General features: G+C 37.5%; 1 protein-coding gene across 1 annotated transcript; it reads right to left on the reverse strand.

Moving 5' to 3' along the window:
- Positions 1-874: 874 nt before the first annotated feature.
- On the reverse strand, positions 875-19,933 carry Otud6b (OTU deubiquitinase 6B). Its single transcript, XM_048358875.1, has 7 exons — positions 19,770-19,933; positions 19,054-19,205; positions 16,297-16,377; positions 10,245-10,557; positions 7,660-7,721; positions 3,737-3,843; positions 875-3,145 (listed from the first exon to the last, which is right to left on the reverse strand). Exons 1-7 carry the CDS (start codon positions 19,849-19,851, stop codon positions 3,061-3,063), a joined length of 882 nt encoding a protein of 293 aa, XP_048214832.1. The 5' UTR covers positions 19,852-19,933; the 3' UTR covers positions 875-3,060.
- Positions 19,934-27,516: the final 7,583 nt, after the last annotated feature.

Here is a 27,516-nt window from a genome sequence, read left to right on the forward strand (position 1 = left end):
TAGCCTTGAGCGGGAAGAAGCCAGGGACAGTGCTCAGGCCCTGAGTCCAAGGCCCAGGACTGGCCAAAAAAAAAAAAGAAGTGAGAAATATGGATGTTTAAATTAAATTCCCCTGTTATGTAAATACTACCAACTAATTTTTATTTATTTTTACATCATGACACTGGCCAAACAAAATATACCTCTGGGCCACAATCAGCACAGCAGCTGAGGAGCTCTGATGGAGTATGAGAAAAAGAGTCAAGGACAATATAGAAAATGGCTCAGATCAGAATGGAGCCCTAAGAGAATGAAGAGTAGCATTAGGGAAAAGAGAATTTCAAGGAAGGACTGTTAATGCAGTGTTAATGCAGTAGCGATTTCTGAGCCCTCTATTTGTGGGAGGCCATGTGATTAATTCCAGGTAATGAAAGAAAAGGGGAGAGAATTGATTTGCTGGTGTGAGTCCCTCTAGAATGTTCCTTCTAGCAAAGTTTATGAAGGTGACAACTGCAATAACTTGAGTCTTAAAGTATAACCATGGAGTAGCAACGCAAACTTTAAAATACCAGTCTCCAGTTGCTTCACTGCCTTGCACACAAATGTTTACTGCCACACACATGAATCTTAACACAACCCTTAGAATTTATTTATCCTAAATAACCTTCATTATCTGAAACACTCTAAGCCTCTACATTACTTACATAGCTATTCCTTTATTACCTTCCTCTACACCATAATGCTAGGTTCATACTGATTACAATTCCCTTTAATGGGAGAATCTGTATTATACTCAATTACAGATGAAGACAAAACACAGATACATTCTAAAGCATGTAAGTTTTATCTATTTCTAAGTTCTAAAATTGTTATAAGAATGACAATTCAAAAAAGGTTGGTATTATCTATCCATCATTTATTCTTATTTGGCTAACATCAGGTGATAGGAGCAAAGGGTACATTGCTCACTCCAGTTACATAATCATCTTTGCTGTATACAAGTTGTAAACATATTTAAGTTGATAAAATTCTGAGTTGAAAACATATTCATTTTGATATATACTCGTCCCAGTTAGAACCAAGGAAACCTCAAGTGATTTCTATTATGCCATCATCATACAACAAACTTAGTACATATTATTTTTACATTAACAGTTGCCATGTTCTATAAAGACTTTTTTTAGGTATGGCTAGAAAGATATTTATTTGAAATTCTATTAAAGAACAGAAGCTGACCAAATTAAGTTTTGTTCACAATTGTACTGGCCACTATAAGAGAAAAGATGAAAATTTCAATTCTTCTCAAAACACGAACAAAAACACCAATAGTTAATTTTAAATAACAAGTTATAGGATTGGTTTTAGTACTACTTAATGCTGATAGTTTACATTAAAGTAATAGATGACACTTGAAAGTAATCCCAAATTATTTAAGTTTACAATTTTATTCTTTTATAAACTTCAGACTTTCCTGAAATTCAGATCACAGTTTACAAAACAGAGAGCCTTTAGAATATACTATTTGGCAGGCAGAATGGATGTGAATCTGCAGCAATGGAATGAATCCCTTCAGGAAAGACTTGTTCAAGGTCATCAGTCTCCACATATCAGCTTCTCACACTGCTGGGCATGAGACTGATTATAAACCGCGTATTTATCCATAAAAATTACATATGGAGCAAAAATTCAAATGGCATAAACCTGATAATAAATCTTAAAAGTTGTACTGCTCAACCTGGGGAAAAAACAAATCAAACCAAAAAGTTCTCCTTTTCATAATATTTCTTTACATAACAGATTTTTATATATATACATACATATGGATATTATTAGCAATAATACTGTTAGGAGTAATCTGAAAACTAGACAAATTCTCCACAGAAAACTATTGCATATTGATTTTACTATACAGCTCTCCGCTCTCAAATAGTGGCTTTCAACCTTATCCATGTAAGCAACATAAAAATTCTCAAATGTTTGAGTGGGAAAAAAAGTGACAATTATGTAATAAACAAAATAAGTAAACTTGCTCTGTTCTAAAGTCCTAGAGTGAGCAACATGAAAGAAATCTTGTTAAAAAAAAAAAAAAAGGCTGATAATAGAGTAAACATTAGAACTGACTGTGGCCTTGGCCCCTTTCACACTGCTAAAAATCCTCAAGTTGCCCAAGGTAAAGAATATTGTCACAAAATGTTCCTTGGGGGAAAAGGAAAGCAAAGCAGCATACCAGCAGACAAAAACCTGCAGCTGGGAAGAGAACCAAGAAATGACAGCACTAACTGTAATCCAAAGTTTAAGAGCAGAAAGAATAACAAAGGCATTAGAAAGACAGCTATCTTTTAGGACTTTGAGTTAAAGAAAAAGCATCACCCCATGAATCCCAGCAGCACCAAAGTTACTGCAATCAAATCCTTTTTCTTTTTCTTTTTTTTTACCAGACCAAGGGCTTGAACTCCGGGCCTGGGTGCTATTCCTGAGCTTCTTTTGCTCAAGGCTGGTGCTCTACCATTTGAGCCACAGCACCACTTCCAGCTTGTTCTGAGTAGTTTTTTGGAGACAAGAGCCCTAACAGTGATCCTCAGATCTCAGGATCCTGAGTAGCTAGGATTACAGGCATGAGCCACTGGCACCCAGTGATCAAATCCACTTTATAAGTACTAATTACATCTGCTATCATCAAACTACATCACTGCAATGACAAAGAGACTGAGTCACTTCACTTCTTTGAGGAAAATTATATTGAAATGATTACCTAGAAAATTTTCTGTAGTGGGGACAAAATTTTAAACAATTTATAAAACAATTTATAAAAACAATGTTCAAGGTGTTACATAAATAAAAGAATCACTGATCTGGGACCACCTTAGTCAACAAAGGATGCTCTCCACTACAGACTTACAAACTGTACATACACCACTAAGACACTCATGAAAATACATTTCTGAAAGCCTGTAAGAAAGCTTACTCTTAAAACTGATTAAGGTAGTTGTGTTTTTCAGTAGCATTGCCAACAATCTAGCACTTGATAAAAATACTCAGATCAGCACACAGTACTAACATATAACTGTGTATCATTACAAACTAGTTGCAATTTTCAGCAGCTGTGTTCACCAACTGTGTAACAGAATTGTAATGTTCTCCTAAGCCGTATGCATGTCTCATATATCTGAAATGAAAAAAAAGAATCAGTAGTTTCATGATGAAAAGAATTTGTTATGTCTAAATGCTTATTAGGAACATAAAACCAAGCACTCCAAATATATCAGTCCACAGGAGACTGCACAAACTTAGTAAGGGCTCAATGCCATTTGACAAGTCTCAGCCATCAAGTGGTTCAACCACTGAAGATAAAATGGAAAGGCTGAGATAAGAAAATCTAAGCTACTCATGACTAAGAAATTAAGTAGAAAGTTAATAACCACTAAAAACATTAAATTCCCCATGCTGTATTCCAGAAGCCATTTCTCAATCATACCAAATACTTCTACAATAGGAGGAAAAAAACTCATCTGACTATGCTACAGCTTTTATACTTATTGAATCTGTTAAGCCTGCAACTATCAAACCAAGGCAATACAAACTGATCCTGAAACTATGCATCCTTTTGAATTGACTTACACGATAAACATAATAGATTCAGCTCAATATAGTTTTTTGATTAACTGACATGCACAACCTAGTCATTTAGGTTCCTTTTTTTCTTAACTATGAAAAATACAACTGTACAAATTTCTTACACAACAGCAAAAATACTTACACAAGTATTAGTGGTTTTTGGGGATACTCCTCACCCACGACAATAGGTCGAGAATCTGCCTGTATTATCTCTATTGGTGTTTTTAAAATGTGAGACAGAGCTCTTAGCTACAAGGAGACAAAAAGATGCATTAGTAAGAAAAATTAAAAGGTGAATCTTACTCGAATCACAAACTACTATGAAGTACATTCATATAAACAGAGCAACCAGTCACAGCAAAGATGTGCCTACTCATAACTACTCTAAAAGCTCGGACTTAAATTTTAAATAAAAGGCAGAGGTTTCCCAAGGTCTGGATATACGATGGCCTTGTAAAAATACAACAAAATTAATTAAGTGGGGGTGACTATACTAGTCTCTCAATATTTGATTGCACTTGAAAATTTTCATATAAAAATACTTTTTAAATACCAATACTTAAGCTCAATACCAAATCAGTATCAGCTGGAGGGCTACATATGAAAGCAGGACAATACAGGAACTTGATTTTTATTTTGTTGTGCCAATTCTGGGACTTGGACTCAGCCTCCACCTATCCTTCAGCTTGTCTGCTCATGGCTGGTGCTCTACCACTGTAATTATATCTGTGTGACATTTTGCTGGTTAAAGACTCTCAGATTTGTCTTGTCTGGGCTGGCTTCTAACCCAAATCTTCAGACCTCAGCTTTCTGAGTAGATAGCATTATAGGCAAGAGCCACCAGCAGGAGGTTTGTTTTTAAAAACTTTTTGTTTTTTTAATTTTAATATTTTTATTTTAATGTTTATTGTCAAGGTGATGTACAGAGGGATTAGTTACATACTTAAGGTAGTGAGTCCATTTCTTGTCAATCTTGTTATCTCCTCCTTCATTTTTCTCCCACCTTCCCTCCTCCTTAGTTCCCCCACCCCGAAGTTGTACACTTAGTTTACAACATTTTGTCTTGTAAGTATTGCTGTTGCACTGGTTTGCCTTTTACCCTTTGTCTCACCATTTTGATGTTCCCCTTCCCTTCCCTGATTCAGATAAACATATGGCCTTAATGTACAATTGGTGCGGAGAACTACGTTTCTATAATTGTCAAGGCAAGAGTAGAATGAGATGTGTACACAAACTGTTCTTAATGACATCCATCTGATTAACGTATTACACAACTTAAATTTCTTAACTGCAACAAATACTTGAAGGGCTAGTTGTGTAGCTCAAGTGGTAGAACACTTGACTAGCAGGCCTAAGAAGCCCCAGTACAGCTCAATAACAACAACAATAACTTGGAGGTTGAGCCTGATGAATAACAGTCACTAATAAAATCAATGCTAATGTTTTGTCCACTTACTATGACAGGCACTCTATGCATTTACGTAGGTTATTTGTATGAACTCATTCAATCCTCACAAAACTTTATGGGACAGACACAAGCAGTATTTTAAAAATATTAAAAGACCTGCCAAAGTCAAACATGAGGAAAGTAAATAACCTGTGCTGAAATGAGGAACTTAGAAACTCTAGGGTACAAGTTCATTAAATAATATCAACAACCATTAGCAGCCTTGAACCAACTTGCTATGCATTTATCATCTACATTTTCCCTCTTACCCAGTACAGCAAAAGCTGGGCACTAGACACTTATGCCTATAATCCTAGGTACTTAGGAGGAAGTCAGATCTGAGGACCAAGATTCTAAGCAAGCCCTGGCTAAATATGATATTCTTAGCTCCAAGTGGCCATCAAAAAGCCAGAATGCAAGTGTGGCTCAAGTAGTAGAGCAACAGCTTTGAGCAGAATAAACCAAGTAACAGGGTTGAGGCTCTGAGTTCAAGCTACTGGCATTAAAAAAAAAAAAATCAACCAAGAGCACAGTCCTTTTGGGAACTTGTGGAAGAATGTAAAAACTGAGAGGATACTAAAAGGGTCCTTTGCTGCATGGTAACAAATATACCCCCATATTCTGTTGTTAAATTTTCCTTTGAAATACATTTTTCTTATATCTAGAATAAAAAAATTTTTAAACTAAGAAAGGAGCGAATAAAAAGGCAAGCTCTGGAAATCATAATGTCCCTTCTACCTCTTGAGAAATCAGATAATGAAGATTTTTATTTGATTTTGATTAATAATGTAAAATTATCCTAGTGTGAAAATAGCAACTTTTATTTTAAATGAATTCATAAAAAGGTAAATGTTTGAGTCAATGTCTTCAAAAGAGTTTAAACTGAGTTAGTTAGGACTCCAGTATTCTTATTAACTTGTGATCCTTTTATGAAAACTCAAGTCTTTTTAACCTAATGTGCCTCTAAGTTACCATGAAAATCCTGAGTTTCTGAGATCCAAGAAACACACAAAACTAATGGACACAGCTCCCTCTGGTGGAGAGGTACAATTACAGCACTGCTAAGAAAGATTTTGAAGACATCTTAAAGCACAGATGCCACAGAAGATTCAAGATAACTAATTCTCCTTACACAAGACCATTAATAATTTGGTTAGAGCTGACATCTAGGACTTCAGCTTTTTATAAACTTTTAAGCATTTACTCTTTGCTTCACAAATACTGTTCACAAATGCTTGGTTAAGTAGGGGTGTGATTAACCTCATTCAATAATTAAGAAATTCAAGCTCAAGAAGTTAACTAATTTCTCCAAGGTCCCAAAATTGAGAATTTCAAGGAAAAAAAAAATCAGAACTTGAACTTCAAAGTTGACTTCTGTTTTCTAATATCCAGATTGCTAACCATCACAGGGCCCGTTTACATAATTTGTTAACAGTGAGATTTTTAAAATGAGAGCTAAAAAGTAATCTTGGGCCTGGGGGCATGGTCGAAGTACATGGTAGAGTGCTTGCCTAGAAAGCATGAGGCCCTAAGTTCAAATCCCAGTAATGCCCTAAAAATAACAGAGGGAAAAACAAACAAACAAACATAATTCTGGGGCCAGACAAGGTAGTTCACACCTGTAATCAAAGCTACTAGTCAGGCAAAGATCAGAAGGATTGTGTTCTAGGCCATCATGGGCAAAAATCCAAGACTCTATCCAAAAAAATTTACTAGGGCAAAATGCACTAATGGTATAGGCTCATATAGGTAGAACAAGTACAACACCCAGAGTTCCAACCCCAAAACTACCACATACAACAACAAAAGTCTTACTAACTCCCTCCAAATGACTTAACATACTGTTTTCTTATGTGAATTTCAATGCATTAACTATTGCTTTCAAATAAGTAATTTGCTATTAACTAGCAAATTACCTAGGAATTCAATATAGTTGTGTAAAATTGAACCTGCATTTCACACAGAAATAATATTTTCTATTTGTTTCTTGTTATTGAGACAGCTTTTCATTTTGTAGGCCAGGCTCTTCTCAGTGTCGTGATCCTATTGCTTGGGCTTCTTCAGTGCTGGGATTATAGTTATGTACCACCCTGCCCAGCTCATTTTCTATTTCCAAGGTAAAGAAGTTACTTTCTCAAAAGTGATTTTTCATCAGCCACTTAACTAGAATCAAATCTTTTTTTTGGTTTGTTTCCTTTTCTTTTGTGACAGGTTCTGTAGCCCAAGCTGGCCTTAATCATCCTGCCTCAGCCTCTCAAATGCTGGGATTACAGGCACACGCAACTACATTCAAGAAGTCATTTCTGTTAAAACAGAAAATTGAATATATCAGCAGCAGTGTTACACATAAAAATGTATGCAAATGCATCAGTTAGCTTCTCAAACACAGAAATCTAACACTGAGCTACTTAAAATGAAATAGTGCCTCACTCAAGGTGCATACATTAATCGAAAGCATAAGAATATTAATACCCTGTTTAATCAGCAAAGAAAAGGCAATAGTAAAAGGACAAGAAATCTTCCAGTAGAAATTACAACTGAAAAATGTTTAAAACTACAAAAAGAAATTCAGAAGTAATTTCACAACTGACAATCATGGTGAGTAACCACACACTTACCTCAAGCTGACCGCCCCATGCAGCTGTGTTTACAATATCATCACAGTACTTTCCAAACTCTTCTGCAGAGAACACATCACAACATAGCACTTAATAATTGTCTTAACTCATGTTAAGAGATCCCTTTTATAGCTCCCAAGATTCCTGATAAAAATGCCCAAGTCATGAACATCTCCCTTTTCTACCACCTCCCTCTGCAATTGAATCCACTTCCCAGATTCACACTTAATTCGCCCCAACTTTCCTACACCATCCCATCCAAAAGCAAAGCAATTCATTTATGCCTTCCACCCTCAGAAGCTGTGGCCTGGAAACTACCAAACAAACTTATTTCTCTCTCCCCACCCAATGCAAAGACTCTCAAAACTGCCACCAGAGTTATCGTCACATGTGTGCTGAAGCCCAGACTTGTGTCCAAAAAACACTATAGACTAATGTGTAGCCTTTACACAATCAGGCTTATGGCAAGACCCTATTAGGAATATAAGAAGAGAATTCAGGTAAAGTACAAATGAGTTTAAGTTCATCTCATGAGGTTATCGTCAAAGAGCACCTCCTTGTTATTTCAAAAGCACTTTACCTTACTTGCTTCAGTATCAGTCTTAGCCAAAGGAGGAAACCTTTCAAGCAGTCCTATGTGAAGTAAAAACCTAATCTGAGTCTACAAAGGGTATGTCTGTTTGTGTATCTTTTTATACACTGTGTTAAATGGACCACAGATATACTCTCTGCCCAAAACAAAGAACATGTGATGAACTAAAGGGAAAATAAATAAGTTGTCTATGTTTGTCTCAGTCCCTAATCTCAGCGTTCAGACCAGTGCCTAGAACACTGCCAGTACATAATGGTATTCAGTAAACAATAAATGAATGGATAACGAATTAAGTCTTTTGTCTTTTTCTCTGACTTAAAATCATGTATGAAATATTCTACCACAAGCAGAGTTCAGGAGTTTCACTTGAGTTGTTTCTTGTGTTTATTCTACATATATCAAAATACATGGAAAATGTGTTTCAAGTACTAGAACAAATTCTAGTCCTTTAGAAAATAGTGACCTAAAACATTAAGAAATATGTACATTATAAATAAAACATCTATAGTAAATCAGTGGGCAAGAGAATTAGATACCTCTATAATCCTATTTGACATCTACCAACAGGTCCTTAGAGCATCTCATTAAAGATCTAATTGACTGCCACTGCTATGCCTTCGGTGTCGGTTCCACCCTCTTCATCTTAGTCCATAGGAAACACACTCCATTAAAGGAAAGTCACCCTTAAATATCCTCTCTGCAGAAGTCACCCTGGCCACATAACTTGAACATTAAATTTTGCAAAGAACAGAAGAAACTAATAATCATTCTCTGCTCATATTCTTAAAATCATATAGATACTCACATACATATGTAGGTATATATTAATTTATAGAAAATAATTCTGCTCAATTTTTTTTCTTCCATTTGTGTCTCCAGGTTGTGTCCTGCCTCAGGAGACATGTTTAAAAGCAACCATAACTACAGATAGAGTGAGGCAGGGTAGGAAAATATTTATATTCAATATACATACATAAAAACAGTAAAATGTAACTTGAAGGTACAGATATTGAGAAAGATGGGCAAAAAACAATGTAAGAGGTAACACTGACCAAGATACATTGTACTCAAAATCAAGTGTAATCCTTTCGTACAACTACTTTAAATAAAACTTATTGTTTTTTGCTATTGGGGTCTTTTATTGTTCCATAAGAACTTCTGGATTGCTTCCTTTATTTCATTAAAGAATGGTGTTGGGATATTGATGGGTATTGCATAAAATTTGTAATTTGTATTGCATTGAATTTGTATTGAATTTGTAATTTGTAATGGGCAATATGGCCATTTTCATGTTAAGCCTCCCAATCCAAGAGCATAGGTCTTTCCATTCCTTGTTTCTGCCTTAATTTCCTTTTTCAGGTTTTTAAAGTTTTCATCATAGAGGTCTTTCACTTCTTTGGTTAAGGCTATTCTTAAATATTTTACTTTCTTTGAGGCTATTGCAAAAGGAGTTGCTTTCCTGATTTCACCCTCACTCTTCACATTGTTGGCATACAGAAAGTCCGTTGATTTTTGAGGATTTATTTTATATCCCGCTACTTTGACAAAATTTTGGATCAGGGCAAGTGACTTGGGAGTAGAGACTATGAGGTTCTTTAAATACAGGATCATGTCATCTACAAAGAGAGTTTAACTTCATCTCTCCCTATTTGGATCCCACTTATATTTGCCTCCTGCCTTATTGCTCTGGCTAGGAATTCTAGTACTATGTTGAAGAAAAGTGGAGAGAACAAATATCCTTTTCTTGCTCCTGATCTTAAAGGAAACGGCTTTAACTTTTTGCCATTAAGTATAATGGTAGCTATAGGTTTGTCATAGATTGCCTGTATTATATTCAGGAATGTTCCCTGGATTCCTAGTTTCTCCAAAGCTTTCATCATAAATGGATATTGGATTTTGTCAAATGCTTTTTCTGCATCTGTAGGGAAAATAAAACAAAACACACATACAACCAGAACCAACTAGCCAAACATAGTAGAGAAAAGCAAATAACCTGGTGTGTACATGTCTCCTGTATTGGGGTTCGTTAAAAATGGCAGAAAGTCATCCCCGTGGCTTTGCATGTACTCAGCAGTTTGACTTCTCAGCTTAGCCACAGTGAGGGTGCAGTCCTGTGTTTTCAGTTGGTCCTCAATGGCTCTGTACATACAGTGGCCATCAGATGGAATCTGCTTCATTTCCAACTCTCTGGCTGCCAGTATTTCAGTGAGTTTCTCATTTTCCACATGTCTAGCGCCAGATAAATTCTCAATTTCAGCTTCAGCTATCCTCTCTTCCCGCTCCTTTTCCAATGCAGCTTTTTTTTCCTAAAATGAGAATGCAAAAAAAGTTAATTCTTAATGATTTATACTTTACTAAAGGGACAGAGATGTTAAGATTCTAAGATGTTAAGATTGCCTTGCTCTCCTTACTCCACAAGCATTATCAGATTTATCTTATCGCGTATAGAATTTTTTTATACTGTAAAGTTCTTTAAGAGCTGTGTGTTCCTAGTACCTAACTCAGAACTGAGGCATATAAAGCTTTTCTTGCAGCTGGGCAGGGTGCCACATGCCTATAATCCCAGAAATCAGGAGGCATTATCTGGGTTCCATAACTGTTCCAGTTTAAGAAACATAGTTAAGACTCAGTCTTAAAAGAAGAAAAGGGAAAGGAAAGAAAAGAGGGAGGGAAGGAAGGAAGCAAGGAAGGAGAGGAGAGGAGAGAGAGGGAGGGAGGGATGGAGGAAGATAGGGAGAGAGGAGAGAGAGGAGAGGGAGAGAGGAGAGGGAGGGAGGGAGGAAGACAGGGAAGGAGGGAGGAAGGGAGGGAGAGAAGAAAGGAAGAAGGGAGGAAAAGAGGAAGAAAAAAGGACTTTTGTATGATGGCTGTCACTCTATCTATCTATCTGTCTGTCTTTATCTTTTTTCTGGTGGGTGTGCTTGAAGTCAGGGCCTGGACACTATCCCTGGGCCTCTTTATGTTCAGTGCTCTATCACACTTCTGGGTTTTTTGAGTGGTTTATTGCAACTAAGAGTTTCACAGGGACTTTTCTGCCAGGGCTGGCTTCACATAATGATCCTCAGACCTCAGCCTCCAGTGTAGCTATAGGATTACAGGCCTGAGCCACCAGTGCCCAGCTTATATACCTTTTTTCTTTTTAAGACAGAGTTTTGCTATGTAGCCCAGCATGGCCTTGAAGCTGCCATCCTTATATGACAAGTGCTAAAATTACAAGTGTACACTACCAGGCCTAGCCTACTAAAGTCTATTTAAAGGTAACAAGGTTCTAAATTTTTACTTGCTGATTTGAAGGTACTGTCTAAGAGTGAGTTGTCCTAGTTCTATAAACACAATGTCACAATTAAGCACAAGCCAATCGTGGCTCCTTATCACTCTAATCACAGTGATGCCTTTAGAAGGCTACAGGCAGATATCCATTTCAGTCTAACTACACATATGCTTAATATAGTAATAATATAAAAAATACTCTTAAGAAAAACAGTAAAAACAGACAAAATTTCCCTTTAAGAATTACTATTGTCTCCATGCTTTCCAGAGGTGCGCAGTATACCTTTCCGGACTTTGTTTTTATGCACTATTCTAAATATAGTATACTCATGGGAAATGTGCAACTCATCTTTTGTAATAAACATAGCATCATACTTGACATTCTCCTCTATTTTCCTTATGCAATCTTCCTACGAGATCTCTCCATGCCATAAGAAAGGATAAGGTAAAGTGAGGGCAGCAAGATATTTGTGAAATAAGCAGAGAAGGAAGTCTGGGGAAGGAATCTGAGCAGCTTATCTAGTAAGGATCACAAGTCAGAGAATAATACATGTTTCATAGCTAGACACAGTTCAGAGAACCATGCGAGGAAGGCTGAGGGCTCAAACTAAAAAGCTGGCTATGTAGTAGTACCTATTAATTCTATGCTAATAGCACATAAAAAAATTAAAATGATAGGCACAAAGTATTTGTGATTTTTTTTCTTGATAGTAAAATACATTTTATTTTGAAGTGCATAAGTCTGGGGATTTCAAGATCTTTCTAATTAATCCCCAACTACAAGTTTGTTTTATTTATTCATTCAGTGAAAACTTAATTTCCACTGAATAAAAAACAATCCAACTAAATTCTACAAATCTTGATGTTAGGATTAAATTATAGTGAAAGAATTGGTAAACAAGGCAAATAAATAAAGACTTCCACATCCTAGCTCTTCCCAGGGGGCAGAAGTGAATGAGAAAAGGCAAGCCTCAACAAAAATGGTTCCACATACTTGTATACAGCCTGTGAAGTGGCATAGTAGATGCATGTGAGTCATTTCTAAGTTACCCAAATCAAAGACAGTACTTGTGTTTTCCCAGGGAAGCATAAAATCTTAAAACACAAGATGGCACTCTTATTTTAGAAAAGGCTACACAATACTTGAGAGGGGAGAGAATAAACACCTAATTCCAAAACCCCTTATTTTCCTTTTCTGAGGAAACAGCATGCAGGAAGATTTCCAAAGGCCATGTAGCTGGTTAGAGCAGAACATGGCTCAGGAACAACATTCACAGATCCTTCTATCCAGGCACCTGAATCAGAATAAGAGCTGGAGTAGATGGGAGCTAGAGTAAAATGGTGTCATATACTTCTCACTAGCAGAGTGCAACTTTATTTATGAATTTCTAAAACACTAATTCCATCACTTCATTTCCTCCACTCATGTTTTACTTCAGCGTTCCAAGGTAACTGTTTGCTTTCCAGTGTGCTAGGTGCTAGGTGCCAGATGTTTTCCTCTACAAACTAGTTTCAACAGCATTAGACATGTCTTCTACACCTTAAGAACTAGAAAGGACGGCACCAAGAAGGTCTAGCAAAAATACATTAGCAAAATGTAGCATGAAACTTAAAATAAAACTATTGGTAAAACTAGTCACATTGATACGTTAATATAAGCAAAAGAAGTTCATGTGAAATGATGAAAAGCGGGTACTTAGCTCTAGGTTTGTCTGAAACTCAGGAAGTCATTGAAAAAACCTGGGTCTCACCTTTCTTATTTGAATAAAATCTCATTCTACCTGTCAAATTTCATCTTCTTGTTGTCATTCATGTGGCTTGAACTCAGGGCCTGGACACTGTCCCTGATCTCTCTTGCTAGTGTTCTACCACTCTTGAGCTACAAGTGTACTTCTAGTTTCCTGGTGGTAATTTGGAGATAAGGGTCTCCTCAGATCTAAGCTTCCTGAGCAGCTAGGATTACAGGCATGAACCACCAGCACCAGGCTTCATTATATTTTTTTGAAGTCCATTTTTCTAATACCTTCTTTGGACTCTTTCACCACATCAAAAAAGCTTTAAAATTCTTTCAATTAAATTTTAAAAAAAAAACTCTTTCTCCAGGTTACAAAGCAAGATAAATGTTCTACAAAATTCCCTAAGATTTACAATAAATCCTCATAAAGTTTTGTCATATTTTCCTCCCATAGTAGTGTCTCTGGACAAATATATACACTTAGTTAACTGGTTATCAAAAATAAAGGTTTCAGGGGCTGGGAATATGGCCTAGTGGTAGAGTGCTTGCCTTGCATACATGAAGCCCGCTGTTCAATTCCTCAGCACCGCATACACAGAAAACGCCAGAAGTGGCACTGTGGCTCAAGTAGTAGAGTGCAAGCCTTGAGCAAAAAGAAGCCAGGGACAGTGCTCACGCCCTGAGTTCAAGCCCCAGGACTGGCATGCATAAATAAACAAATAAATAAATGTTTCAAACTCCCAATTAACCATTTTTATTTCAGGTTCCATTTTCTGATGTATTACAAATTTTTAATATTTTCTATTTGAGAATGTGATTAATATAACCAAGTAAGAAACTGGGCAGGCCTTCCAAGGCATTTTGACCTCCAAGTGCTAAAGTACTTAGAAGAGCAAAGATACTAACTGTCCAAGAGTATAGCAGAAAAAGATATACATTTAAGTTAAGAGAAAAAAGAAACATTTTTAAGGAAGACACTAGTTTCCTTTAGGTTTTGTTACTTAAGGGTCAAAGCAGAGATGAACAAGGAAAGGAACTGTATCCTTATGCTTTCTACAATGAACTAGGCTACCACTAACAATCAATTAAGCAATTAATAAGTAGAGGTAATTTTAAAAACAACCCTTGTATTACTGTCACACAACCTACTTTTGATTTGAAAAAGTAAGGTGACAACTGTAGAAAAGTGGCACACAGAATAACTGTCAGAAAAAAGGAGTCGGAACTAGGGAGCCTCTAAAAGAATACAGAATTTCTTTGGCATTCATAACCCATTACTCAAGAAAAAATATTTCATACAAGTAAAATAAATGACTACTGATTTGCAACTTAACTTTCAAACAAAAAAGTCACTGGTCATGGGCTTTATTTTGTGTTTATTTTTTTCATATTTTTGTCAGTTATGGAGCTTGAACTCAAGGCCTAAGTGTTGTCCTGAGCTTTTTTGCTCAAGGCTAGCTCTCTACCACTTTGAGCCACTGCATCACTTTCTTCTAGTGGTTAATTGGAGATAGTGTTTCAGGAATTTTCTTGCCTGGACTGACTTCGAACCAGGATCCTCAGATCTCAGCTTCCTGAGTATTTAGAGCCATTGGTGCCTAGCTTGGGTTTTATATTTTAGAGACATACTATACTACAACCATTTGCCAATGATTCAGTGCTCCAAGACTTGTGGTAACAGTATATTATTGAATAAAATGATCCTATGAAATTAGTATAATTTTTCTTCATTACATATTTATATTCATATATACATATACATATGAAAATGTCTTAAAGAAGTTAGAAATCTTGTATTGTCACCACAAGTGAAATTAAAGGGTGTAGTTCTGTTGTGTAGCATATAGGCAGCCCTAGGTTCAGTCCTAGAGCTATAAGGACCTGATATTAAGCTCATCTGTCTGATACTAAACTCCATGCTCTACCAAATTATCTGTAACTAAGTAAGATGCAGCACTAGTTTTAAAATATGAATTTAAGTGCTAGAAAGCAGTAGGATATGCTGATAATCCCAGCACTTGGGAGGCAGAGGCATAAAAACTAACAGTTTGAAGCTAGCCTGAGGAACATGAGGAGACTTTGTGCCATATATCTAAACAATACTTCTTTTTGAATCCTACTAAAAATTAGTAGTTGGAACTGAAAAGAATGAAATTAGGTCTTTTAACAATTACATTATCTTTAAGTAGTTGTACCCCTTTCAACATTCTCACCCATCCTTCTAACCCATTCCTTCCCTCATTTTCCTTAATTTTTAGTATATACATTGAATTTTTTACTGCATTCTCCCTGCTTTCTCCTCTTTATCTGTCCCCATGCCCCCAACCCACACCTCTTTCTTTTTCAAAGTGAAATGGCCTTACCTATGTAAAGGTATTCTCATAATAAATACCATTAATTAGTTACTTCTAATAAATCATTTTCCACGTAGGCTTTGATTTCATCCTCATACTTGATTGTTCAAGTTTTTTGCTGCTGTTGTTTATGGTTTTTGTCCTATTTGGAATAATCTGTCAAAATTACTATATTTCCTTCAAATTCCAATCCATCATTTAACACTTTATATAATCAACCCACAATTATCTGAATTTTTAAAAGAGTTAACTACTAAATACCAACATAATTACAATTCTGAACACCTATATACAACTTTCAGATTCAAATGCTTGTTTCTTTACTCAATGCCACAATTTTTAGTTATGGGTCTGAACGCATTTTGAAGATTCTAAACCAAGTCTGGGATTAAAAGAATTCACTTCTGCTCTCCCTTCCCAGGTCTACCCTCTAGGAAAACTACAAACAACATCTTTTGTTATATTGTTATAGGCCTATTTTCTTCTCTATACAATGGGGATACAAAATCCTACTTCACATGATTAAATGAAATTTCACAGAAACAAATAAACATATCAGACACATAGAAAGTACTTTACAAATTTTAGTGCCAGTCCCTTAACAAGTAACTTCATTTTTTTATGCCCCTCTTATAGTACTGAGCACACCACAGAGATTTTTATACTTGGTGACATGACTTTCATACCCGTCTCTTTTGTGCTTTTGATATCCGAGGTGGTTGATTCTCAATTACCAGGTGTGAAATGTTAACAGCAATAGAGTCTATCTAAAGGAAACAAAAAGCACAAAAAAATGAAAAAATATTTTAAATTATCAAAAATATGAGCTCACTGGTCATCATTGAAAATCACAAATACATCCAATCCCACATTTTACATTTGCACAACAGCAACAGTATATTAAACAGTATGATTTTGTCTACTTTCTCTAGTTTATGAAACAATTTCTCAGATTCCCAAGAAACTTCCTTCTAGTTCCTCAAAGCTAGAGCTCATCTTGCATGCCTGCCTTCCTTCCTCCAGGAACTGCCTACTCCATTTACTGTCTTACTTCCTATAAGCGCTGGTTCACTCTCTAAATGTTGATAGTACATAGAAATCTAAGTCCTATGCTGCCTCAATTCAAATGTGGCAACACAGTGCTTTCTCCATCTTAATTAGCCAGAACACAATGAATCCTACAAACTACTAAACTTTCCCCATTATTTCCTTCCTACAAAACTGAGACCTAGCCGGGAACTGCTGGCTCGTGTCTGTAATTCTAGCTACTCAAAAGGCAGAGATCTGAGGATTGAAGTTAGAAGCTAGACCAGGCAGGAAAGTCCATGAGACTCTTACCTTCAATTAACCACCAAAAAGCTGGGAGTAGAGCTGTAGCTCAAGTGGTAAGAGCACTAGCCTTGACCAAGGAAAGCTTAGGGACAGGGCCCATGCCCTAAATTCAAGTCCCAGGACCAGCACAAAAAAAAGTAAAAAAACAAAACCTAAGACACCTTCAAGCAGAAAGTATATTTTATTTCTAAGATCATTCAACATTACAAGCAGTCCTAATCCTCAAAAGCTAATGATGTGTTTGTAAAAGAAAAAGCAAAGCATACTAGGCTTCTATTAAGGTAAGTAGCTAGGATTTTGTTACTGTATTGATGTTAAGTTAGCTTGTAGAATGATACATAAATGAAAAAAGAACTCAAAGCCTTTAATATATTGTGTCTCTAAAAGTTACATCACAAATGATAAAAACATAAAAATCTATAAATAATGAGTAATTATCAACTTTACTGACATTACGAATCTTATGATTTCAGAGGACGCTGCTAAAATTGCAGCCATATTGACATCAGGCAGGATACAAAGGCATGGGAAAACCAAAAAGCTGTGATGTAAGAATTTAGGTAAGTATCAACAAGAAAACAAGTTAGTTAATATAAAAGTGCAAGGAATGGGAGGGGTTTTTTTCACAGTCAGACAATGTATAGTTTAAAATTTAAACTTCTTTCCTTTGGAAATCGTAGAAAGAAATCTCAAATTTGAAGTCCTAAAAAAGCAAACAAATTATCTTGCTAATGAAAGATAGGAAGATAATTAGGAATACCACAATCATGAAAACACAATCCTTAAAGCATCAATCCTTCTTTGCTGAGATTAAGTACTGCAGAAGCAAGAAAGGCCAGGATCTTAATAACTGGCTAATAAAGTTAAAGAAATTCAAATTATCATTTATTATAGGACCATTGTAAATCAGTATAGATATGCTGTTTTCCCTGTTAAAAACAGACCCAAAATAAAAAAATAAAATTTAATTGTGGCAGATAAGATTTTACACAGATATAAAAAATCTCTACCTGGCACTGGTGGCTCATGCTAGTAATAATCCTAGATGAGCTCTAATGATCAAGGTTCAAAGCCAGTATGGGCAGAAAGGTTAGTGAGGCTCTTATTTAAAAAAAAAAAAAAAAAGCACCAACCTTGACAGAAAAAGAAAAGGGATAGTGCTTAGGCCCTGAATTTAAGCCCCAGTGCCAGCACACAAAAAATGAAAAGAAAAAAATCTCCATCAAAAGTGGAGTAAGCGCAGGATACTAGAGGTTCATGCTATAATCCTATAGTCCTAACTAATGCATGACTCAATGATACAGTGCCTGCCTAGAAAATATAAGGTGCTGAGTTCAAACCCCAGTACCACAAAAGGACAAAAGGAAAATTTATGTTAAAGTGCTCCACAATCATGTTAACTACAATGATAAATACCAGTTCAAATAATGAAAGTTAACATATTTTTTTTTTTTTTTTTTTTTTTGCTAATCCTGGGGCTTGAACTCAGGGCCTGAGCACTGTCCCTGGCTTCTTTTTGCTCAACTCTACCACTTGAGCCATAACCCCACTCTGGCTTTTTCTACATATGTGCTGAGGAATCGAACCCAGGGCTCCATGTATACAACACGAGCACTTCACTAAACACTAGGCCGTATTCCCAGCCCCAACATGTTCTTATTTACTTATTTACATCATTTATTACACCTTGATCACCAAGCACTTTAGTGACTTACGTTTGTGTTCCCTTTTGGATCTTACAAGATCCTGTGATTAAACAGCAAAAACATTTGTTCCATCATTATCTGCGTAGAAAATTGTGCACAGAAGGGCTGGGTAACTTTGCTCAGGTTACAATCCTACCCATTGGCAGTTCTAGGGCTACATGTCTAATCTTCCAAGTTTTATTTGCAGGTAAATAGGTAAAGTAGTGTACCTTCTTTGCTGACTGATCTCCCTTACAGGAACACACTGCCACGTAAACCTAGTCAGAAACACATTAATGAAAGTGATATATGAGCATGTCGGAGTGACTTCATTCTCCTTCTCATTCTTTGATGCTAATAAGCAGCTTAACAGAAGTAACCATCTGTGTTCAGGTGCTACAGGCAAGACAACATCCTTCTACACACCTCATTCTCTTTGGAAGCCAGCTTCAATTGCTCTAGCTCCTCTCTATGTTTCTGTTCCATTTCTTTTTCCAACTTAGCAACATCTTCGGTGAGTTGCTTCCTCCTCTTTTTGTCATTCTTGGGAACAGCATTCTTCATACCTTGAATTTTTGCTAAAAAGCCACCAAAGACAAAAAAAAAAATCAGAAACTTGGGAATAACTGGTGAAGAACCAGTGAAGGTCAGAAATATATAGGAAAACTAATTACAGAAGCAAGAAGTGTAAACGGAACAACAATCAAACAGCTACAGAGAAGGGATGGGAGTAAACTTGAGACCAAACACTTCATTCACAGAAACATGAATGTGTTGATTAGTGGAGAAGGGGAGTGGATGAAACAAGTTTTCAACACGTTAAGTACCTTCTAAAACCCCCGAACTAAGGCATGCACATACATTTTTGCACCCACTGGGGCCACCCGCTAGGGCAGGCCCGGGCAAGGGGGGAGCTGGGCGGGTATCGGTCCTCGTGGGAGACCCGGGATCCGCCGGCCGGCGCGGGGCTAGCAGTGCACGGCGGGGGTCGGCAGAGGGCGACTGCGGGAGGAAGGGCCGGAGGACGCGGGGAGCGGAGGACCCAGCTGGGTCAGGAAAGAACCCATAGAAAAGACCGGCCCCCCACGCCCCGCCCCCGGAGGTCTGCATGATCGTCGGTCGGCGCGGCCGGGGCGGGTCACCTTGCAACTCCTTCTTCTCCTTGCGGTGCCGCCTCGCCAGCTGTTCCTCCTCGTCCAGCTCCTCGGCCAGGTCAGCCTCCATGGCCTCCGGGGTGGCCGGGCACACGTGCCACTGGAGGGCACACGCGGCGGCTGGGGGAAAAGGCGCACCACCGACAAGCAAGCACCTCCCACTCGTCATCCCTCACCCGGAGCGCCATTGGCCACCATAGGGCCCCAGCCCCACCTTTAAGGCGGCACCGGATCTGAGCCGGGCCCTGGGAACCGGGTAGAAGCGGAGTGGAGTGCTGCGCGTGCGCACTCCCAAGATCCCGCTCGGATTGGACTGGGAGGCCAGGGAGGAAGCGCAGACAGGCGGACCCGCCCCCCGATGATGACTGACAATTCGCCTCAGCCTCTTCACATTAAACTACGCGCCAGGCCACTGGCTCTGACGTAAGGCGCGTGGAGATGACGCAACGTGAGGAGCTAGGGACCATCTTTCCATCTGGTTTCCTGGCTCGAAAGATGGAAAGTGTTTTGGTATCTGACTAGCTTGGCCAAGGAGAGTTATTGCAAAGATAAGTGAGGAAAAAGATCATTTTAATAAATAATAAGGCAGTGGGCTATCAGTGGAGATCTCTGGGTGGCTTCACACGTCGGCTAGATAAGCTCTTTATTTTCAAGAGCGTGCTGCTGCGTTTCGGAAGACACGAACAGAGCCTAGGAAAGGAAAGCATGACCGGTGGTAACGGAGATCACACGGACACAAGCTACGGAGTGTGAAGTACCGTGTGATAGATACTAGGGCGTGGAGCCCTCGGCTCCGTGTGTATATACAGTAAGCACGTGGAAGCTTCGTTGAGTTAGAGAAAAAGTGTAGGCCGGGCTGGGGATATGGCCTAGTGGCTAGAGTGCTTGCCTCCTATACATGAGGCCCTGGGTTCGATTCCCCAACACCACATATACAGAAAATGGCCAGAAGTGGCGCTGTGGCTCAAGTGGCAGAGTGCTAGCCTTGAGCGGGAAGAAGCCAGGGACAGTGCTCAGGCCCTGAGTCCAAGGCCCAGGACTGGCCAAAAAAAAAAAAAAAGAAAAGAAAAAGTGTAGGCCGGATTGAGCTCAAAGTCAGATTATTGCAGTGTGATGCCGAACAAGAGGTGTTCGCAGAACGCAGAGCCCAAGGGGGAAGGAGGTCAGTGTGAGAGGGGAAAATCACAACAGGATTGCCTGAGACAGTTTAAAGTCAGTGAAGCTGAACCGGGAATGAAGGAACTATCCGAAGAATTTTCTCTGAGTTAAGACGGACGAGGCCTCCAAATGGGAAAAGCTCACACAGCACCTTTTAAATTTAACGAAAGGAAAGAAATATATGTAGAAATCTGACGACCTTTTAAACTTAAAGGGTCAAGAAAAAATATTACAAGCTGGATCCTGGCAGAGGAGTCAGTAACATATAAAACAACAAAAGTCAACCAGAACTCATATTTATATCTTGCAGTTCTAAATGTCAGAAGAAAATGGGACCGTACAGTTTTAAGGAAAAAAATAATTGTTGAACCGAGAATTATGCACCTTGCCATGTTTTTTTTTTTTTTTTTTTTTTTTTTTTTTTTTTTTTTTTTTTTTTTTTTTTTTTTGCCAGTCCTGGGTCTTGAACTGAGGGACTGAGCACTGTCCTTTGCTTCTTTTTGCTCAAGGCTAGCACTCTACCACTTGAGCCATAGCCTCACTTCTGGCTTTTTCTACATATGTGGTGCTGAGGAGTCGAACCCAGGGCTTCATGTATTTGAGGCAGACGCTCTACTACTGGGCCATATTCCCAGACCCCCAAAGTTACTATTTCAATGTGAAGGCAACTGAAAGACATTCTCAGAAATGCAAGGCTTAAGAATGTCAACCAAGAATCTTTCCTGAAAAGTTTTCTGAAATGGTCAATGCAGACAACAGAGAACATGAAACAAAAAAAACACAAGTAGGGAATTGTGTAAAAGAAAAATGAGCATGAATGTTGTTGGGACATTACATTTACACTGATATGTTTATGGTAGTACATAGATTATAAGCTGGATCCAGAAAGTATGATTTTTACAGTTTTTTAGGGATGTTTGTTGTTTGGTGTATATGAAACAGTGTTCTTAAATTTATAATTCCTCTGTCTCTGCCTCCTAGAAATTACAAACTTGTACTACTCACCCTGTGTTATGTGTCATAAACTGAAAAGCATGCCAGAAACTAGTGTACTGGGAAAATAAATACTGTTTTATTTTTAGCATGTAGTGGGTTTTTTTTTAATTAAGCCACTACATGCAGTGTTTTATTTTATCTTGTTCTTATTTTCAGCAATGGCATTAATTACTTTTTGGATGAAGTTTATGAGTGTACTACAGCATTCCTTTCCGCACTTCCAGTCTCCACATGTCACCACTGTTAATAAAAGTACTTATTATTAATGCTTCAGTAGAAAATGCACCAGCTTGATCCTTACTAGCTGTACTACTTAGCCTGAAGAAACAAAGTACCAAAAGCTCCATAGTTTAAAAGAAAATTTTATTATCTCATAATTCTGAAGGCCAAAGTCAAGGTGTTAGTATTACCATCTTCTTTTTACTAGTACTGAATCCCTGAGGCTTATTATTTACTCTCTTCAGCTTACTTTACTTTTCAGCTTATTGTTTTTGTTTGTTTCTACTTTCTTAAAAGATGTGGGTTTTTTTTCACTTTTTGAGGGTTTTTGTTTTGTTTTATTTTGGGTTTTGTTTTTTGTTTTTTTTTTGCCAGTCCTGGTGATTAGATTCAGGGCCTGAGCACTGTCCCTGGCTTCTGGCTTCTTCTTGCTCAAGGCTAGTACCCTACCACTTGAGCCACAACACCACTTCAGGCTTTTTCTGTTTATGTGGTGCTGAGGAATTGAACCCAGGGCTTCATGCATGCAAGGCAAGCACTCTACCACTAAGCCACATTCTCAGCCCAGTGTTCTTATTTTTAATAGATAATTTTTCTCGACTGTTTTAAGCACACTCCAGACATTTTTATATAATATATTTCTACGTTTCCCAAGTTCTCTGTACTGTCTATTTTGTTTTCTTTAATGTATGAGGCATTTGGCATGAGGCATTGTTGCTAGTTTTGACCAGCAGATTCTATGGTGATAGATGATGAGATGCCCATACGGTGATATCTCAAAAGGTCGCTCATTAAATACTATTCCAATTACCACCACGGGGTGAGGAATGCATTTACCTGACAGATACAGTTAAGCTCAAGTTCTCTCCCCCAACCTTCAAGATTATAAGGTTCAGGTTGACTTTCTTAAGGGAACTACAGGTTCTAGACAAAAGGGCACATTCCAAGAGGTAGATGTCAAAAAAGTCAGGAAGCACTTCAGCAGTTTTGGTAAGGAATCCAGGAATTTCCTCACTGTCATGTGTGCATACAGGCACTTGTGACAGGAATTAATGCAAAATGTCAAACACTCTTAATCCTGTGTCGTTAGACATAGGATAAACAAGTAAACAGTGTTTTCCACTGATATCATTCATAATTCAAGCACACTGTTAAGTTTCCTTCAGCCAGTCATTGTCCTGTCAGGGCTGTAAGGTTCACACACACATTGTTAGAAATCTTCATCTTTCGTTTTTTGACTCATTTAGAAGTTGCAAAAAATAATAATAAATAAAAGTTCCTGTGTGCCCTTCTGCCGGTTCCTTCTATGTGATCAAAGCCAGAAAATAAAACTAACCACAGGCTTATTTCAATCTTCTCTTTTTACAAAAACTGTTGCATGTTTGTAGAAGGATTATATTAAGTTTAGTGTGTGTGTAGACTTATGGAAGTGACCAAAGTCATGGTGCAAAGCTATTTTACCCTCTCAGGGAAACACTTTTCTGCTCCTACACAGTCATACCTTCCTTGAGCCCTAGCTATTTTACAGCCTCCTCATTCCTGAACATATTTCTTCATCTATCTATGCATTTGTCCAGATCTTCTTTAAAACTTTTGGATATATTTAAATATTTTTGTGGTAAAGATTATAGAGTATTTTTGTTGTGGTAGTAGTTGTTGTTGGGATTGAATTCAGTTGGTCACACTTGCTAAGCAGGTACTTCACAATTTAAACCACACTTCCAGCCCCTTTCTGTGTTGGTCATTTTCAACGTAGGTTCCCTCTGGTGCCCAGGTTGGTCTGGGCTGTGATTGTTCTACTTGTGCTTTCTCCTAGTAGGAGGGAATGACCTGTGCATATCACTGCAGCAGCCATTGTGTTTTCCCTTTAGCTGGGATGATAGGCTCTCTTTACTCCAACATTGGTTGAGTTTTCAACTGTTATGCCTGGGCTGGCATCAAACTGTGATCATCTGATCTTGTCACCCAGTCAGCTAGGATTACAGACTTTAGCCACTGTACCTGGCTTGTGTACTGTGTTTTATATTAATTTTGTATAATTTTGAAAATGTTAATTTATATTTCCTATTGTGTGATTATTGATTTACATATAATTATTGGTCTTTCTAGGGCCTATCTTTAAGTTCTATATCTTCAAATTAGTTTACTTTCTCCATTCTCTTTCAAAAGGAAAAAATGTATATGTCTTCTACTTATGAAAAACAGATCTCTAAGTCTTCCTACCTCCTCATAGCAATATTTATAAATCCTCATCATCATTTGTGTGATCATTAAAGTAATTCTTGAAACAGAGTCTTTTCTGTCAGACAAAAATTTCTCTATTTTCCTTAACATTTTTTGGAGGACAATTTTGCTTGAATGTCTATATCAGAAAATTTATAATTATTTACAACTTTGTAGAGCTGGAAAGGTATGACTTTCCTCATTTATTGTAAGGGTAATGGATAGCACTATTATAACAAGACACAGATTAACAAGTTCTCTCTAGTTAATGGTATTTATTAATTAACCTAATTAATATTTAATTTGTTAAATTAGTTTATTAATTATTAAATCACTTCCTCTTGTTTCATGACATTAATGGAAAGTTACATGATATGAGAAGCTTCAGAAATAAAGAAAGATATTTTTACACTTGGTTCAATGAAGAATGAAGAGCTATGGAGAAATGAGATTGGACAAGATGGTGTAAGCTAGTAGAATAAAGTGCAAACCTACCATGGCCTGTTCACATTCTCCTTATTTCTCTGTGTGTTTGTTTGTTCCTTCAGAGTACGGGACAGGACCTCTGTAGAATGAGTGTTAAGAGAAGGTGGACAGTGATTTTATGGCTTTCTTTGGGGCAGAGAGATTCTGTTTTTTATGACAACCTTGAATTCTGGCTTATATAACTCTCCTCATAGGAGAAGAGTGAGAAACAGCAAGAGAGAAAGCAAGAGAGAGACTTTACTTGCAAGGCTGCCACTTCTGAGGCCTTCCAAGCTCCTCTAGTTCCCAGTACCCAGCATGCTGAAATATCATACTTTGGGAACAACTTTAATAATGATACCACTTTAATAAGTTATTTGTTAGGCAGTATTAGCTGAAATTTAGCATTTTTAATATCATTGTAGCACATGAAATTCTTACAATGATTTTCTTCTTTTTGGAACCTTAAGTTAAAAAAGTGAAATTTGTATTGTTTAAAAATAATAGAAGAGGGGCTGGGGATATGGCCTAGTGGCAAGAGTGCCTGCCTCATATACATGAGGCCCTGGGTTCAATTCCCCAGCACCACATATACAGAAAATGGCCAGAAGTGGCGCTGTGGCTCACGTGGCAGAGTGCTAGCCTTGAGCAAGAAGAAGCCAGGGACAGTGCTCAGGCCCTGAGTCCAAGCCCCAGGACTGGCCAAAAAAAATAAAAAAATAAAAAAAAATAATAAAAAAATAAAAATAATAGAAGAAAATAAAAATAATAGAAGAGGCAAGTGTCAGTGTCTTATGCCTGTAAGCCTAGCTGAGATCTGAGGATTGCTGTTAGAAGCCAGCCCAGGGTGAGAATCTGATCTCCAATTAATCACCAAAATGCTGAAAACGGAGCTGTGGCTCAAGTGATAAGAGTCCCAGCCTTGCACAAAAATTTAAAGGACAGCTTCCAGGCCTTGAGTTGAAGCCTCAGTACTTGAACTGCACACACACACACAAACACACACACACACTATAATAATAATAAATATCGTGCTGACTACTAAATACAAAAATTCTATAGTTAACACTAGATGTGAGCACCAATATATTATAAAAGACAATTTAATTGTAAATGCTATTTTTAAGAGTTATAACTTTATATGCAGAAACAATAAATGATTTAAACAATAGGTAAACCCCACTGAGAGACTGAATCCAATACTGGAAATGGAAGATGGGAGACATTTCTTTTGTACTTGATTTGTTCTGCAAATAAAGAATAAGGTTGGGCCTAAATAAGTAAATACTCACTTTTGGGAGAAGAGAAAAACAAAAGGAAAGGCAGTTAAGATAAATGACCACATGCAAATAGCCTGTGGGGGAGGGGAGAGAGGAACAATGTAGAACTGAGGTATATGAGGGAAATGAATAGACCAGGTTTAAAAAAGATCATGCTAAGAGAACTGAAAAAAGACTGACAGACCATGACTAAAAGTAATTAGGCTAAGGGATTTTAATAACCACTTCCATCTGTATATAGTCATATTTCTCAGCATGAGCTATGGCTATGTGAGAGATGGCAGTCATTTTTAATAATGAATGATTTCAGTTCCAATAGGATTCCAGCTGGAAATCCAGTTCTAATATGCAGGGTAATAACAAGAGGAACCAACCAAGAGTTTCAGGTTTACCTCAGCAAAATGTGTGTAATATTACATGTTTAATATGTAAATGTAAATGTGTAATATTAACATGTTTCACAAGTTACTTTCAAGACAAATTAAAATGTTTCACATAAAATAACAAGCCCTATTTTAGAACATTACCATTAGTATGAATTGAAAACCCTTTGTACAACTACTTGAAGGTAATACAACAGTTTTAAATAATTAAAATATCACAGTTATCAAAGACAACCCAGTTTATTATCAAGAACTTAGTCCTGAGTCCTGAGTCATCCAAGTTAGAGCTGACTTCTGTTTGTCTTTTTTTTTTTTTTTTTTTTTGGTCCTGGGGATCGAACCCAGGACGTTGCACTTGCTAGGCAAGGGCTTTGCCACTGAGCTACATCCCAGCCCAGAGCTGACTTCTATATATTCCCAGTCTCCATGACCGGGCATCTGTACCCTGCCTCCCTTGTGCTCTTGATTAGCCTTTTGGCTTCTACTGCTGATATCACATCCTGTGCTTTCTTTTTATTGTTATTGCACAGAGAGGTTACAGTTATATAAGTCAGGTAATAAGTACATTTTATTTTGAACAGTGTCACCTCTTCCCTCATTTTCCCCCAGTTTTCCCTCCCAGCCTCTCTCCCAAAAGTTGTATAGTACATTTTCCAACATAGTGTCTAGTGAGTATCCCTGATGCATTTTTTCACCATTTGACCCCCACTTTTGTGTTCTCCCTACTCCTCCCCCAAACAGATAAATGTACATACAAGACAAAAGGTACAGAAAAAAGTGACAAAGGAGGGAGGAGAAAAAAACCAAGAAACAAAATAACAAAACAACAAAAAAAACCCTCTTATTTCCATTTCTTTGCTTTGATAAACATCATTTTACATGATTGTGTGTCGATAGCTATGGAGCCTCTGTGAGTTTAGTACAACTTCACTGATCTCTAGCACCTTAGGAGTCCATGGTAATCCTTTCTCCACAGGAGTAATGTCTTCATGAACAAAGTTACTGTTCTTC

The sequence above is a fragment of the Perognathus longimembris genome, chromosome 12, assembly GCF_023159225.1.
Source record: "Perognathus longimembris pacificus isolate PPM17 chromosome 12, ASM2315922v1, whole genome shotgun sequence".
NCBI lineage: Eukaryota > Metazoa > Chordata > Mammalia > Rodentia > Heteromyidae > Perognathus > Perognathus longimembris.

What these genes read in the sequence shown, in the direction of transcription:
- Otud6b (XM_048358875.1), bottom strand. Translation starts at nt 19,851, where the DNA reads ATGGAGGCTGACCTGGCCGAGGAGCTGGACGAGGAGGAACAGCTGGCG. An exon ending in TGGCTTCCAAAGAGAATGAG is followed by an intron (nt 16,378 to 19,053) that starts GTGTGTAGAAGG and finishes TGTTTCCTTTAG; the next exon opens with ATAGACTCTATTGCTGTTAA. An exon ending in CATGGGGCGGTCAGCTTGAG is followed by an intron (nt 3,844 to 7,659) that starts GTAAGTGTGTGG and finishes GTCTCCTTGTAG; the next exon opens with CTAAGAGCTCTGTCTCACAT.